This window comes from Spea bombifrons, chromosome 3, assembly GCF_027358695.1.
Source record: "Spea bombifrons isolate aSpeBom1 chromosome 3, aSpeBom1.2.pri, whole genome shotgun sequence".
Lineage (NCBI taxonomy): Eukaryota > Metazoa > Chordata > Amphibia > Anura > Pelobatidae > Spea > Spea bombifrons.
In genome coordinates, this window is record NC_071089.1 from 106,404,978 (window position 1) to 106,422,417 (window position 17,440).

General features: G+C 40.6%; 1 protein-coding gene and 2 pseudogenes across 1 annotated transcript in view; 1 reads left to right on the forward strand and 2 right to left on the reverse strand.

Moving 5' to 3' along the window:
- The window catches only part of SNTG2 (syntrophin gamma 2), an 85,194-nt gene extending 83,373 nt beyond the window's left edge, over positions 1–1,821 (forward strand). The window contains exon 18 of the mRNA XM_053460444.1: positions 1,139–1,821. Coding sequence (XP_053316419.1) covers positions 1,139–1,270 — 132 coding nt within the window. The 3' untranslated portion in view covers positions 1,271–1,821. The remainder of the gene's footprint in view (positions 1–1,138) is intronic.
- A 7,758-nt stretch (positions 1,822–9,579) lies between these two features.
- LOC128487853 (uncharacterized) lies at positions 9,580–9,759 on the reverse strand (annotated as a pseudogene).
- Positions 9,760–10,287: 528 nt separating this feature from the next.
- Positions 10,288–10,467, reverse strand: LOC128487854 (uncharacterized; annotated as a pseudogene).
- Positions 10,468–17,440: the final 6,973 nt, after the last annotated feature.

The following is a 17,440-nucleotide window of genomic DNA, read 5'->3' on the forward strand; positions in this document are numbered from 1 at the left end:
TTGGAAGAAAAATATTAAATATTTAATGTTTTGTGTATAGCCATTCATTCTTAACAAAGATGCAGCAAAGAATTGTATCAGTTTTGTTATTTGCAAGAACATTTTTATGGCTTAATAATGAAAACATAATTGTCAGTATATGTAAACTCACATTAAGGAAATTAAATCTGAAAATCTTGAGAATGAAAACAGCAAAGAAATAAAAATATAAATATATATAACACTTCTACTAATCTTCAGTAACTTTTCCTTACATAAAACAAATAAGCATGGGAAAAACTATATTTTACAGGATGACCACTTTGGCCATTTCTTCCAGGGCACACTTACGTTGTAAATTTCATTTGTTGATGACCAGAACAGGTAGGAGGTATTAACAGGTTACAGAAGTAACATGAAAAGTATGTGTATTCAGCATAAACTACACCTATTCTGTGAGGTTGTTTAAATGTAAGGCATAATACTTCAAGAAGGCAATTTGATTTAAGATTCAGTCTGCCACAAAGTAACTTGACATCAGGTTCAAAATGTAAACTTGAACTGTGGTATGTAGAGTGAGAGGTTGACCTGTATTTTAACTCCTTCACGGGGCAGGACACACTATTATGTCCTGCAACTCCTATCTTTGAGGACACAGGACGTAAAAATTACATCCTCCATTTAAATCTGCCCCATGCTGCCATGGCAATCATTAGAAGGGTGGGTGCACATTCAAGGATGTCAGTTACTTAATGAAATGAAATATACAGCACAAAGCGTACTCTACAACATTCATTTTAGATTATCTCAGCATGATGTAAGCTAAAAAAAAAATTCTGAGCATAACGTATATAATTTGTCAACTTTCACCAATGGGGTTTACCTTGCTTGCACTAGGTGCATATGATGTTGTTGAGAAATGTAGTTCTAGCCCTTAACTCAGTAGCTATGTGAAAGAAATTCTTCTGCTTTTGACTAAAGACGCAATCTTGTTTTTGACTAATAGGACTATATCCAATCTCATTTGCTGACATTTAAGTTAGTCTTCCATATGGGAAATCTGGACTTCTGACATAGACCGATGTAACCAGGGAATCTGGTATATTACCTAATTAATTAATTGAAAAAAATAATTTCTCTGTTTTTTCTTCCATTTTAGGAGCTTGAATTCCCTGATGTGACAGCTGTTTTACATTGCATTCATTCGTTTATTGCAGCCAAAGTTGCATCAATGGATCCCACGTTCATAAACAGCCAAAGTATTACAAAAAGATATCTATACGACACGTAAAAATATTGATTAAAGAACTGTTTTCCTATGGAATCTATTTCATGCACAATTAAATGAAAAATAAGTTTCTGAATAAAATACAATATTTTTAAAGGTTTTTCATATGTCACTATGGGAAGAAAATGTTTGTTTCTTATTCTGAATTCCATTTAAGTGTAGTTCACAAAATTATAAAAAGCACATTATTCATTTTCTTACATGTGGATAGAATTATGAAATAGCACTTTAATACATGAGTCCAAATGTAGATGCGATTTCTGCATAATTTTTAATTAATAAAAATGGGTCATGTTATTTATAGATAAATGGCATGCTTGTAGAATTTTAAAATTTCATAGTTCTATTTAGGTATTCTAGCTACACACTGCGGTTTTAATTGTAATTTTCTGTTAATACATTTTATGTTTTTACCTACTGTATTTATGATGGAATCATATAAACGGTCTAAATATTTATGTATTTTGATAATATCTAAATCATATTGTAAATTAACTTGTGTGTGATAAATCTCATGACAAATATAAATTCTTATAAATATTTACTTTCAAAAATATTTTGTTAGTCTTGATTTTTATTACATTCATAGCTGAAAAGCTTTTTACAAAAAAATCCTGAAATAGACAATTTTGTAATATTTTTATTGTATCAGGCTATATTTATTGGAAAAACACTGAAATGTGCCCTCCTCCCTGTAAAACATAACTTAGATATGTCCAAAATGAAATGAAAACATAGAAAGATATATAAACTGCCCGATATGAAAAAAAGCGACTATAACAAGACTCAGAGTGCCCTGATTAGTTAATAAACTACAGATAATCCTAAAGCTAATCCTATCAGAAATAGACTATACTACCTAACATAATATAAACTAGAAGAAGTTGCTAGTAATAGATAGGAATCAATGCCTAGGCTTTCCCTAATAGTCTTTCACCAGTCGGTGTACCAGCTTCCAGGGCCGGCCCAAGGCAAAATGCCGCCTGGGGCGAATTTTAAAATGCCGCCCCCCCCCCTTATCTACCCTTCCTCCACCCCCCCTTGTACTTTCCTTTCAGCTGTCCTGCGGCGAGTCTCCCTGTTTGGTCTTGGTCCCGGCTTGTAATGCTGAGCGCCGGAAATCTTCCAGCACTCAGCATTACAAGCCGGCACCGAGACCGAACAGGGAGACTCGCCGCAGAGGAGAGAGAGAGGGGCGCCGAGCGGGTACTGACAGCTTGGTAAGCGAAAACCACTCGGCGCTCCTTTCTCTCTCTTTCGCTTTAAAAAAAAAAAGGTCTTGGGGCGGCAAAGTGCCGCCCCTTCAAAAGTGCCGCCCCTTCAAAAGTGCCACCTGGAGCGGTTGCCCCACTCAGCTCCATTGTCGGGCCGGCCCTGCCAGCTTCATCGGTGGTAAAGCACTCACTGACTTTCGCGGGCACTTAAATTGTAAGGGACACCCCCTGGTGACGTTACGTTACAATTAGGCTGAAACACTGTAGCGGCAGTAATGTTGCCTTGTAAAACATGAGTGAATTTGTTTGCACAGTGCCTGGAAAACTTCCAATCAGGAGACCGAATACTCAAATTGGTTATTTTTTGTCAATTAGAACACTATGGACTAAATCCAACGTAATGATCTATGTATCAGACTATATTTATCATTTAAATTTAGATACTCAAAATATTTTAATGTAAATATTCAATGATTTGGAGAAACAAAAATTGTGATTACCAAGATAGTGCTGATTTCCACTTTTAAATTAACAATATTCAATTTCTGGTCACACAGATACTATCTGTGCAAAAGAAATGTATCTTTGAAAATAAAATGTTTTTATTAACCCCTTAATGACAAAGCCCGTACATGTACGGGCTCAAAATGCATTGTTTTCAATGGGTTTAGGGGCGGCCCATTGTCCTTAAGGGGTTAAATAGTTTTAAATTCAGAGAAGAAAGAATAGAGAATGAAACTAATTGCTTAAGTGTACCACTGAAGCAGTTTGGATGGGTTAGTTAGTTAGGCATAGTGTCTAAACCAAATATAAGTAAGAGAGGCATTCACAGCAGTGGTGTGTCAATGTTTACCTCTCTTACCCTCATGTTCATGGTGTCTGTATTGTTGATGGGAGTGTGGGAAACTGCTTGCATCTACCAAAGACAAAAAGGCCCTGGAAATTCTCTTTACTTTTGTTTTTAACTCAAGCAGATTCTATTAAAAAACACTACAAATATCACTTGTATTGATTTCTACTCCTGGCATGTAAGTAATCTCATACTTTTTATAACCAAAAAGGATAAAAACAAGCTATATTTAAACATGTTAACATGTTTGCTATTGCCAAGATAATGCTTAGTTGATAGGGACAGTTTACTGTCTCATACAGCCCCACTAATCAAGAATGGTTATTAAAAAACTATGTAGGTATTTTAATATGGATTCTTTAACCGCTATGTAAAATAATAATAATCATAAAAATTGCTTAAACCAACTAATAAGTGGTAGTGAAACACTCCCGATGAATTCAATATGAGTGGTGTCTGTGCAATTTAATCCTTTTCATACCAACCAAATCCCTTACTTACCTCTTTATGTCTTGGAAATTGCTGGACTGGTGGTGGTTTGGAAACAGAGGGTCCCATAGCATTGTTAGTAGCTCTCTGTGCAAGCTGCACGGACATACGGACTTACTATAACTAGGATGGCTGCTTTTTAAAATTGTGAATGAGGAATAGAAGGTTTTGCCTCAGCAATTGTGGCTTCAGAACATATCAATCAAACACTGACAAATCACTTACATACATACATGCACTATCCCTCGCTTATACAGAGCATTGACCACAATCTATTATTTCGTATGTCTTACATTTTGTATTGAATTCCCTATAATATTTTGTATTCTATTAGCATATTAATATTCCAAACTGACTTTAAAATAAATCAGTAAGCATCATTGTGTACTTTGTGCTAAACCATCAAACTGACCCTCATAAGTTAGGCTCTGCATGCAGTGATTGTGTGAGACCAGAAAATAGAAGCTCCCAGTGCTGATGCAGCTATATGAATATCCTTGATGAAGCTGTCAGCCAATTCAACACCGAAAAACAGGGTGCTTAAAGCCTCACCTACAGCTGTGACAGATGTTTTAATCGAATTAAAACATACCCCCTGAGAAGGATCTAGAGGCATTTAAGGGTTACAATGACAGCTCATGCATTGCAGGAAGCTCACAGAACATAGCCCAGTGTTATCTTTGCTGGTAGGATTTAGTCACTGTCAATTACTCTGCCTGCCCTCCCCTATGCTGCTCATTGACAAAAGGTTGCATTTTTTTTTGTGAAAAAGTATTTGCCCCTTCCTGATTGCTGCTTTATTTACATGTTTCAGATCATCAAACACATTTTAATATTAGACCAACAAAAACCAAGTAAACAGAAAATTCAGTTTCTAGGAAAACAGCCATCCCACCCTACCTAGCCTTATGTGAAAAAGTCCCCTAATTGCCCCCTTAGTTATTAATCAACCAATAACCAAGTTTAATTGATAATTGGGTTCAATATCACAAGAATTATTCAGGCCAGTCCCGTTGAATCTAAACATGAATTAGATACAACCTGTCTTGCAATGTTAGGCATACCAAAACGTCTAAAAAAGCAGCACATGATTCAAGAACAGATGAAAAACAAAGTAATTTACACCTATCATCTGGGAAGGGTTACAAAGCATGGAAGCCTACAGGAGTCATCAAAGAGACTCCCTGCAATGGCTGGTCTATAGACCAGCAATTGCGTCCCAGCTGCCAGAAGCAGCTTCAGGGACAGGTGGAGACCAGCCCTAACCCTCCCCTGCTGCCTGATCGCTCCATGAGAGTGACAGTGCAGCGTTAACCCCTTTAATGCCACAATTGTGTATGGCACATTTGTGGCATTGCAGGGGTTAACATTTGTCCCCACAAGCTTGTGGGGACTAAATATCAGTCAATGCTCTGCTCTAATGGAACATCAGCATTGAAAGAGTTAAAAAAAAAAAAATTAAAAAAAAACAACAACAAAAAACAGCACTGACCTGAAAGTCTAGGGTGCTTCCAGGTCAAATGCTGTGAGTTTAGTAAGTGGGCTGATGATGATCAGATCACTCCTGACCAAATGTTAGTTTATAAAAATCCTGGCTCCTAACTGTTTTAGCTGGCGCCTAGATTCACAACAAATTTGTCAAGCCCTGTTGTAGACTACTTAAATTATAAAAGCGTGTATTGACTAAAGGGAAAGTTGGAATAAAAGTTTGCAGGAGTTGGCTTAACTTTCTCTCCCATCCTGAAAGTGTCAGAAACAGAACTGAGCCGAGCTGTAGAGCAGAAGCTTAAGGGCTAGGGTCTTATGCAGTAGGGATAGATTGCCCTGTTTGTAGAGCAATTAGGAAAGGGACCGAAATTAGTAACTTGTCAAAGGGCCGATGGAGAATTAATCTGTCTCTAGATAAACTAAAACCTCCTTTCCTTAGGATTGAGTCTGTATCAGTTGGATGCTAAAAAAGGACAATGTAGGCCCCTGAGGATTAAGTGATTTATGTTTGTTATCTTCTCTTTAGTGTGCGTGTGTGTATATATATATATATATTCCCCAAAAACGTGATTTTATTAACAAGACTTTTCTTTCCCACTTAGAAGACCTTTATCAAGGATCTATCTATTATGATTATGAGTGCATATTATTAATATTATTATACTATTTCTTTATTTACGTATTATCACTGGGTCACAATTCCTTATAACCCTTTTATTGTACCAAAATATATTTTTTATGATCAAATATTGTTTTTAATGAAAGTATTTCAATATCCATTTGAGAAAGAATGCATATAAATAACATTATTATTAAGCTGCAGCTAAAACAACATGGGAATGGGTACATTTCTAGATAAAAATTATCAGTAAATTGCTGTGTTATTATATTAACCAAGGGAAAATATATAAATCTCAACTATCCTTGCTAAACTGCAAGTTGCCAGAAAACACTAATGGCAAATTAAATGTTCACAATTGTGTGCTGATGAATTTACTAATTTCACCTTGTGTGAGTCAACGTGACCCCCTCAAAAAAAAATAAATGAAATTTTAAAATAAATTATACTATATATATATATTTGCATATATTCTACTTGCAATATTTTACTATAAATTTGAATATGCATTGTAGTTTGTGACTGTCTGAATATTAACTATATGTAGTACTATAGCATTACTGAATACCTTGATATTGTGTTCCTGTTTGAATACAAAGTGGATTTTGCCACAGGAATTTTGTACTTTTTAGTTTGTTTTATGTACTGGTAAGGTATAACTACCTGTGGCTCAGCAGTCTTAAACAATCATAATAGTTGCAGTAAAAGTTGAAAATTATTTTTGCTGAACCACAGTGGAATGATTCATCTGAGGAGGTTATTATGGGAGACCTTTATGGGAAACTTACTCTAATAATTCAATTTAACGGTATTTTTCTGTGTTTATTTTGAAAGTAGATCATTTCACAAGTTTTAGCTATGTTTAGTAACTTTTAGCCTTATATAGCCTTATAGCCTTATAGTAGTTTAGAGGCATACTCAATCGTAGGTTTATTGGTGCTGTTCCGAAAAGAATATTTAACCCCTTAAGGACAGAGCTGTTTTTGTACCCTTAGCGAATAGGTTCTAACATTTGTTGAGTTTAGAAATACCCAATGTCATTTTACTTTCTTTGCAAGTTATAGGGCAATACGTACAAGTAGCATATTGCTATTTGAAAATCATTTTTTTTCAAATCTGGTCATATTGCCCCCATGTCCTATTTTGCACATCTTTGAAGCTGATCCATTCAATTTACCCCCAATCAAACCTTATGTTAAATGTTTTAAAACTAGACACCCAGGTTACTTCAAATGCTGGTGTTTTAACTCATTCCATGCACTAATTCTACTACCAGCCTTTGACAATTTGTGATAGTAATTTGTTTGCGGTTTTTTTTTCACACACATTGCACTTCAGGTATACATTTACAGCCCCTGGTATATGTCACAGCAAAACAACACCCCAATATGTGTTCAGCAACATCTCCTGAGTATAGGCATACCACCCCTAGGTTTGTCGGGTTTTCTGGGGGTGATAATGCCACAACATTCTGCCCCCATGTCCTATTTGGGACATCATTGAAGCCAGCCAATTCAGTTTATCCCCATCAAACTAGACACCCCAGGATATTCCAAATGCTGGTACTTTAAACCTTTCCATGCACTAATTCTACTAAAAGCTGTTATCAAAGTCTGTGGTAGTATGTTTGGTGTTTTTTCAGGTATGAATTTGACTGTCAGAAAAAACACACTTAAGTGGGTTCAGCAACATATCATGAGTACAGTGATAATATCCCTGCATAGTTTTGTCAGGTTGTTTGAGGACTAAAGGATGTTGTATTATATAACTCTGTGGATAGTTTTAAGGAAGGTCTGGATGCTTTTCTGGTTAAGCATAACATAAAGGGCTACAACTGTTAAAAGGACACTAGTATTAGCAAGTTGATCCAGGGAGTAATCTGATTGCCACTATGGAATCAATAAGGATTTTTTTCCCTGTTGTGGCATAATTGGTAATTGCTCCAAATAGAGTTTTTGCCTTCTTTTGAATCAACTTTAGAGCTTTAGAAGTGGGTATGTGTGAACTTGATGGACTGAAATTTTGATGGACTGAAAGTAGGTTTTTTCAACCTACTGTACTATACTAAAAGGCCACATTTGAGAAGTGCTCATTTCTTTGGAATTTTGATATCTGGGCAGTCTGTGCCCATTGAACCTGGTCAATTTGATTTACCCTATCAAATCATACATTTTTTAAAACTAGACACCCCAATGGATATTTCAAATCCCAATATTTTAACTCTTTCCATGAGAGGATTTTAGGACTTGCTCATAAAAATATTTTTTTATGTATACTGATCAGCCATAACATTATGACCACTGACAGATGAAGTAAATAACACAGATAATTTCGTGGATGGGATATATTAGGCGGCAAGTGAACATTTTGCCCCCAAAGTTGATGTGTTAGAAGCAGGAAAAATGGGCAAGCGTAAGGATCTGAGTGACTTTGACAAGGGTCAAATTGTGATGGCTGGACGACTAGGTCAGAGCGTCTCCAAAACTGCAGCTCTTGTGGGGTTTTCCCGGTCTGCAGTGGTGAGTACCTATCAAAAGTGTTCCAAGCTAAGAAATCTGGTGAACCGCAGTTTGTTGCCTATAGGGCTGCAGACCAATCAGGGTGCCCATGCTGACCCCTGTCCACTGCCGAACATAACAATCACTTTTTACTTCACGTGGCTGACTGGGTGCGAGTGCGTCGCTTACCTGGAGAACACATGGCATCTGGATGTATCCATGGAGCCCCAACTTCACAACTTACAGGACTTAAAGGATCTATTGCTAACGTCTTGGTGGTGGGGGAAGAAAGCCATCTCAGATTGCTTTCTATACCCGTTTAAAATTATGACGTGCCAGCCACATCAATTGTCACCAAGATGTTTTTTTGTCAAGTGGTTAAACGGATATTCCAAACACTATTAGACAAAACAGTAACTGAATTATCTGGTATGTTTCTTTCTTCTAAAGGATTGCTCTCGTAAATCTTTCTAAAAAGCCTTTTTAGTTTCCCTGGAAATAACCAACCAGGTCCTGCGTTTGTGTCATGTTGCATTTAAGTGTCCCCCCTAAAAAGTTATGAATGAGGCATTTAACATGCTAAAATAATTAGTTATGGGAAGGTTTTGGAGATTTCACGGTACTAGTTACACAAGTGTTTTTTTTTTTTTTGGAAGCCCGAGGTGCGTGCTCCTTTGGTGCCGCATTCTGTGCACAAGGCAGCAGAAGCCAGACTACGATACCGAGTTCCCTCACGGAGAACTCGGACAAATTCCAACCCCCCCCCATGGGAGGGTCGGATCTTGAGTCTCACCCCGAAGAGTGAGACTCCTTGCTGGCCTTCTTGAAGAGAGGAAAGGGCCAGAAGGCTCCAATCCTCCTCCAGCACAGTCCAGGCTTCACTGCCTCTTAAAAAGAAAACAGTGTCCAAAAACGAAGTGACAAAATCGTGTGCCAAAGAATAGTGATGGCCAAGCCGTGAATTTCAAAAGCCGTGAATTCAAAAAGGGGGACAAATTAATTGGCACTCGTGATCACACGATGTGATTAAATAAATAAAGAAAAATAATTTAAGGACAGGCCATTTCTGGCCTGCCGGATTCAAAAATAAATCTCATCCCCAAGACCGAATGGTACATGGGGGCGAGTAGTGCTGGAAGGCCGCCAGTGAAAACGTGCGCTCACCGTGTGCAGTGGCGTGCAATACCACACACGGTGACTCCGGCATTTCTGCCAGGGCAATTTCACCTCGGGTTCCAATGCTTTCCCGAACCCTAAGGCCAGAGGATCAGTGTCATCTCTCCCCACCACAAGAGAGACTACACTTGATCTTAGCCAAAAGGCCGAGAAGCGAGTTACACAAGTGTTTTTTTTTTTTTTTTTTGGAAGCCCGAGGTGCGTGCTCCTTTGGTGCCGCATTCTGTGCACAAGGCAGCAGAAGCCAGACTACGATACCGAGTTCCCTCACGGAGAACTCGGACAAATTCCAACCCCCCCCATGGGAGGGTCGGATCTTGAGTCTCACCCCGAAGAGTGAGACTCCTTGCTGGCCTTCTTGAAGAGAGGAAAGGGCCAGAAGGCTCCAATCCTCCTCCAGCAAAGTCCAGGCTTCACTGCCTCTTAAAAAGAAAACAGTGTCCAAAAACGAAGTGACAAAATCGTGTGCCATAGAATTGTGGGGGCAAAGCCGTGAATTTCGAAAACCGTGAATCAAAAGGGAAGTAAATTAATTGGCACTCGTGCAAAACGAAGTGAATTATATAAATAAAGAAAATAATTTAGGGACAAGCCATTTCTGGCCTGCCGGATTCAAAAATAATTCTCAACCCCAAGACCTGATGGTACATGGGGCCGAGTAGTGCTGGAAGGCCGCCAGTGGAAACGTGCGCTCACCGTGTGCAGTGGCGTGCAATACCACACACGGTGACTCCGGCATTTCTGCCAGGGCAATTTCACCTCGGGTTCCATTGCTTTCCCGAACCCTAAGGCCAGAGGATCAGTGTCATCTCCCCCCACCACAAGAGAGACTACACTTGATCTTAGCCAAAAGGCCGAGAAGCGAGTTACACAAGTGTTTTTTTTGTATTTAAGTTTATTATACAAAACTGCTTATGATAAAACAGACATCACCCTGTTTTAGCAGGAATACAAAGGTCAGTAATATTGGTACAGATAGACGATAAGCAGTACTGCGACGCAGCGCAGGGCAATACACGTTACAGTACGACTTCAGTTTACGGAAAGCTCAGTAGAAGCAGTGTACAATTACATTCCCAGACGTGACACATATGGTTAGCACTTAGTGGAACATAACCTGGGGAAATGGGGGGGAGGGGGCCGAGGAGAAGGGGCTAGTCTTCAGCCTCTAGACTGTCCTTGAGAGAGTAGTCTCTCAGCAGGCTGTGGATAAGCCTGCGGCAGTCACGGACTGTGACCTGCTCCCTCCTCAGCACCAGGCGGTTCCTGGCAAACCATAAAGCGTCCTTTACGCAGCACATGAGGCGCCAAGCATCCTCAATGGCGCTCTCCGTGTGTGTCCCTGGGAAAAGTCCGTAAAGTACCGAATGGTAGGACAGGTATTTTCTCTCGATAGAGTCCTTGAGATCCAGCTCCAGGGCTCTGAACAAGGCCTGTGCAAACGGGCACTGCCAGAACAAGTGGAGGGAAGTCTCCTCCTCCACAATGCACTGTGGGCAGTGTCTATATCTGCACAGCCCCCTGGCATGCATAAATGTCCTTAGGGGGAGGCCTCCCTGAATGGCCATCCATGCCATGTCTTTATGTCTGTTGGTTAGCCTGCTCGACGACACGTTAGCCCAGACAGTCTTGGCTGTGGCGTCGGGGAGCCCTGGGATGTTCTCGATAGTGTCTTTGGCTCTGATGAACTTGTGGATCACACGGGGTAACCACAAGTCTGGTTTAACTCCCTCCAGTTGGTGCTCCCTTACAAATTTGCCCACGTCCGAGTAGAACCAGGGCATGGTCCAATTGTAAGGGATGGAGCTGTCCCACTTTTCCCATTTGAGCTGCCTCCACAGGGGCAGCAGGAAGAAGCGAGACATGGAGTTTCCAGCAGAGCCTTTCACTACGTCTCTGAGAGTCCTGCGCACGCAGTTGCACACAAAGAAGGTCCTCAGCATGGTAGGGATGTCAGGCACTCCTTTGCCTCCCTTGCCGGGTTCCTTGTACATCACTGCGCGCTTTACTCTGTCCATTTTGGAGCCCCAGATGAAGTGGAAAACTGCTCGGTTGATGGCTCGGTGAATGGTGACCAGCAAGGGCCACGCCTGAGCCACGTACTGCAGCACGGGAAGAATCTCGTTGCGCAGCACCAGCACTTTCCCTTCGATGGTAAGGTCTCTGAGGCTCCACAGCCCAAATTTCTGCTTTACCTTGTTGAGTCTCTCCTCCCAGCTTTTCAGGGCCGCGCCGTCTCTGCCGAACCAGACTCCCAGGATCTTTAGGAAGTCGGTTTTGACGGGAAACGGGATCGGCTCAGAAGTCAGGTCCCACTGCCCGAACAGCATGGTCTCCGACTTCCCGCAGTTGACCTTTGCGCCTGAAGCCCGGCTGAAGTCCTCGCACGTCTGGACGAGCGCTCTCACCGACCGGCGATCCGCGCAGAAGATGGTCACGTCGTCCATGTAGAGCGAGCACTTTATCTCTTTCTTGTCTCTGCCCGGCGCGGTGATCCCTCTGATCTCTGGATTTCGTCTGATGCACTCGGCGAAGAGCTCTATACAACAGACAAAAAGAAGAGGTGAAAGAGGGCAGCCTTGTCTGACCCCAGAGAGGACCGGGAAGGGGTCAGTCTTCCAGCCGTTCACCAGCACCGAGCTGCGGATATCAAGGTACATCAGGTTAGCGTAAGAACAGAACATCTCCCCCAGCCCAAACCTCCGCAGCACCTGACCCATAAAACCATGAGACAGCCGATCAAATGCCTTCTCTTGGTCTAGGGTGACCAGAGCGGCACGGACGTTGCGGTCCTTGATGTAGTAGATCGTGTCCCTAATGAGGGCCAGGCTGTCCGCGATCCGGCGCCCTGGGATGCCGCAGGTCTGGTCGGGGTGGACGATCTGCCCGATGACTTTCTTCAACCTGGTGGCTAGTACCTTGGCGAGGATCTTGTAGTCCACGTTCAGGAGAGAGATGGGACGCCAATTTTTCAGGTCGCATCTCTCCCCCTTCCGCTTATACAGGATCGTGATCATTCCCTCTCTCAGCGTGGGGGGCATCCTGCCCTCCACCACCATCTCCTCGTACAGGTCGAGGAGGTCCGGGCCAATGAGGTCCCACAGCGTTGTGTACAACTCGGCTGGGAGGCCGTCACTGCCCGGTGTCCTGCCCTTCCTGAAGGATTTGGCGGCAGAGTGCAGCTCCTCCAGCGTCAAGGGGGCGTCCATGGCTGTAGAGTTGATGGAGCTGCCTCTTTATTAGCTCTGCTAGAAAATCTTGAAAACATTCTGTCACCCCCTGCTGAAAAATACACTTAACTTGTGGACAGCACTGTCAAGGAATGTAGTAATTTGCATATGAATGTGACATGTGGAATTTTCTTTTAGATACTTAAAGAAACATTATTTTATCCTTTAATAAATTTGATATACTGATCCTCACTCTAAAATGTTTCTTTTCCTTGCATACGATTGGAAAAGACTCTTTATTAATCAAGAGATTTCCCTTTTAACCAACCCATTCATACTGTTGCTGTTGATTGCTGCTTTTTAAAATTACTGTCAGGGTTTAGCCCCAGCCCTGCAAACTGCCAGGCGTGGCCGCCCCTTTAAGTGGTCTGCCTGGAGTTAAACTCCTCTCCACAGCTTGCTATCCTGTTTATTTCTGTCTGTATTTTATGTACCTTTTCCTTCTTTCCCTTATACATCTCAGCTCCTCACTCCATCCCCTGTGTTCTTTGCCTTGTTGCTTGTCCTTTGTGGCATCCTGTAACATGTATGCATGTCTTGCTATGTATATAATGTCCTGTGTATTTATGTTCAGCTGTGTTTTGTTATACCATTACCCTGCCTCCCTCACCTGAAGCCTAGATGACTCACACCTGATCTGATCTGATGAACAGGCTTTATATCCCTGCCTCCCAGTTACAGAGGTGTGAGTTCATTAAGTTCTACCTGCCTGCCACCGCTTTCACCCGGACTGCCTACTGGATTTCCCCTTTCTTGCTTGCTACCTGTCCCTGACGCTTTTGAATACTTACCTGGACTTTTATACTCTCATACTCCCCAGCAGTCTGTATGCATGATATGCCTCCTGCTCTGCTGCTTCTGGTGAGATGTCTTGCTTTGCTTTTGTAATATAACCTATAACCAAACATTCTGCTTGTGTCATCTGTGAAGTTTGTTTCAATTACTGCGTTCTTACACTCCTGCGCTCTGGACAACATCCGGTTAAGGGCTGCAATATGATGAGCCTGACAATTACAGATAACCCTAAACCTTGTAGGCTGGATAAATATTAGGTAAACATCACCTTGAGATGATCTAGGTTTTCTATACATCTTTTATCTTCCATACATATATCCCTTCCTCATAGCAGAACCTATTCTAAAAATATTATGTTGGATAACTTTACTTTTAGTCAATGAATATATAGATAGTCCATAGTCCAAATTACCTTCTTGGCTTTTATCAGATTTCTCATGACAATCAAATGTCAATACACTTAAACTACTTGTTTTTGTTATTTAGTTACTTACAATATACCATTACAATATTATGCATGGTGATAAAATATTAGGTATGGTATAGTTAAGGATAGATTACTGTATTTATTGTGCATCATAAGTTTGAAAAGGCAAAACATTTGTTCCAGAGGGCCGTATAGACTTGTGCATTCGGATTCGTACAAACTTGTTTTGTTTTTTATTTTATTAAAGAGTACAAGATCTCAGGGACCTAAAGATACTTCTACTGGGAAACCGTTCCACCTATCCACCACCTCTACAATAAAGTAAATCTTCTATACATTAAGTAAGACTTTATTACATTAAATACAAGTACAAATCTCAAGCGTTCTGTGGACCTCAATGTTCTTCTGCTGGGAGGCAGTTCTACATATCCGCCACCCTCTCATTAAAATAAGTCTTCCTTACATTAAGAAAAACCTTATTACATTAAATAATGGTAAAACTCTCAGGAGTAGCTTGGTGCGCTGCACTGGTGCAAGAGTCATGTTAAGCTCATTTTACACATGACCAACCCCACCTGAGTTGACGGTGCCTCTGCTCCTCCTCCTTTACAAAATGGAGGAGCTGGAGCCGGGAGCCTGGATGACTTATACACCTATAGATAGATAGATATAGCCTCCTGCCAATTGAACGAGTGACACAGCCAGGTGGCTGTCTTTATTTATAAATAAGCTGAGTGCTATGTCACTTGTTCTGCAGGAGGCTTTCTAAGTGCTCATTAAGAGCTGCACCTTTCTCCTCCATGTCAGGGCACAGCAACCACAAGGATGCAGCTCTAGCAGCGAGTGGTGCTAAGATGCCAACATTTCCTAACTGCCATTCAGGGACACTTACTTTCATACTTACTTTCACAAGTGCATTGCCACAGACGGTGGTACAGCGTAACTCCTATCATTATATAGCAAGCTAGACAGTAGTACATCATAGCTCCTATCATTATATAGCAAGCCAGATGTAGACAGTGGTACAACATGACTCCTATCATTAAATAGGGATTCAGACACACATGGTGGTACAGCTTGGCTCCTATCGTTAAATAGTTATTTAGGCACAAACTGTGAGACATGACACAGCACTACTTCATCATGTTGATTCCCTTTATGTATTTAAATATTTCTGTCATATCACCTTGTCTCATCTTTCTTCCAAACTATATGCTGAGATCATTTAACCTTTCCTGGTAAGTTATATGCTGCAATCCATTAACCAATTCAGTAGCCCTTCTCTGAACTGTCTCTAAAGTATATATATATATATTCTTCTGGATATATGGTCTCCAGTATTCCGTACAATACTCCAAGTGTGGTCTCACCACTACTATGTACAATGGTATAAGCACTTCCCTCTTTCTACTGCCAATGCCTCTCCCTATACAACCAAGCTACCAAATGTTAGCATTTACTGCTGCTTTATCTACATGCATTTAACCCCTTTATGACAAAGCCTGTACATGTATGGGTTCACGATACAATACATTCGTGATGAAGCCAATACATGAACGAGCTGCTTTCAGATACCTGCAATTGCTGCGACCGTGGAGTTTTTGCCACGATCGGTGGCTTTACAGCACACACGGAAGCCTCACAAGTGATGGTAGCCTTCGTTATTGGGAGGGGAATCCCCGCTCCCCAAAAAATGGTGGCCAGCTAAAACTAAGCTTAGGAAACGATCAGCAATCGCCCTACCCCCTACAACACAACCCCCCTACCCTGATCGCTTTGTGATTGTTCGGAAGAGGAACCACTAGCGCCATCAGTGAGTGCAGCGCCAACTGAAACACTAATGAGTTCACAGAGGGTCTATCTTGAGAACTCTTGAGGTACTGCATTCAACCATGCACGTCAATGGAGCCCAGCTCACTAATCAAAATGTGATTAGTAAAATAAAAAAAATGAAAAAAAAAATGTTAACATGTAAAAATAATTTCCCACCTATGTTACCATCAGGGGAACCACCAGGTCCAACTAAATTTCTAAAAAAAAATACAAACCTCACTAAAGTGGCCTTTTATCTCCCAAATATCCAGACAAACCCATGCATGTGGGGTATCACTGTACTCAGGAGATGTTGCTAAACACATATTGGGTTGTTGTTTGAGAGTAACATATACCAGTAAGATCATACCAAAAGTATGTGTGTGGAAAAAACACACAAGAAAATACTACGACAAAGGCTGGTGGTAAAATGTGTGCATGAAAGTTAAAATACCAGCATTTGAAATTCCCAGGAGTGTAAATTTTTTAAAAAGATATGATTTGATGGGGTAAATTGAATTGGCCGGCTTCAAAGATATCCCAAAGAGGATATGGGGGCAGAATTCTCAACATGTCAAAATTCCAATTTGAAAAATGCACCCCGCACACAACCCAACAAACCCATGCATGTGGGGTATCACTGTGCTCAGGAGATGTTGTTAAACACATACTATGTTGTTTGACAGTGGCATATACCGGACGTGGTAAATTCATACCTGAATTAAAATTTGTGTGCAAAAAAACAAAAAGGCTGGTGGTAGAATTAGTGCATGGAAAGAGTTAAAATATTAACATATGAAATATCCTGAGGTGTCTAGTTTTCAAACATATATGGTTTGATGGGGTAACTTGAAGTGGCTGGCTTCAAAGATTTCTCAAATAGGACATGGGGCAGTATGACCATATTTGAAAAAAATTGTTTTGAAAAAGCAAAATGCTGCTTAGGACAAATATAAGAATCTATTTAGCAGATTTTTTCATTAGTTTTTGCAGATGAGTAAATCATTTTTCAAATAAAAGTGAGAAAAAGTCCTTTTTTTTAAAAAAAAAAAAGGGTAAAGTCCTTTTATAGTAAATTAGATATGATACAAATAACAGTATCGGAAGAAAGTCCTGCTTGTCCTGAAGAAAAACAAAAAATAATGCGTGTGGGTACACTAAATGAGAAAGAAGAAAATTACAGCTAAACAGCAACATCGTTTAAACAGCCTTTTTCCCAAAGTGTACTACAAGTAAAAAACAGTCTTGTTTTAAGGGGTTAAGTACCTACACAGATTTTTCTACTATAAACTTTTAGTGCTTGTTCCACCTTGAATTTTTTTCTTATATCCACTAAACATTGAACCTTAAATTAAAAGCAAACAAATATCCCATCCATCCCACCCAATTTTTAATACAGAGGTTCAGAGAAAATTCACAGAGAGGTCACGCACTCACTGCCTTAATCATTGAGATGATAGTAAGCATCCGAGATGTGGCACAGGTATTTCCAAACAGTTTAGGTACTGAAAGTTTTTTTCTATAAATCGTTCATGCGTGCTAGGAGATTTTGTGAAGTCTCCAGTCACTATTTAA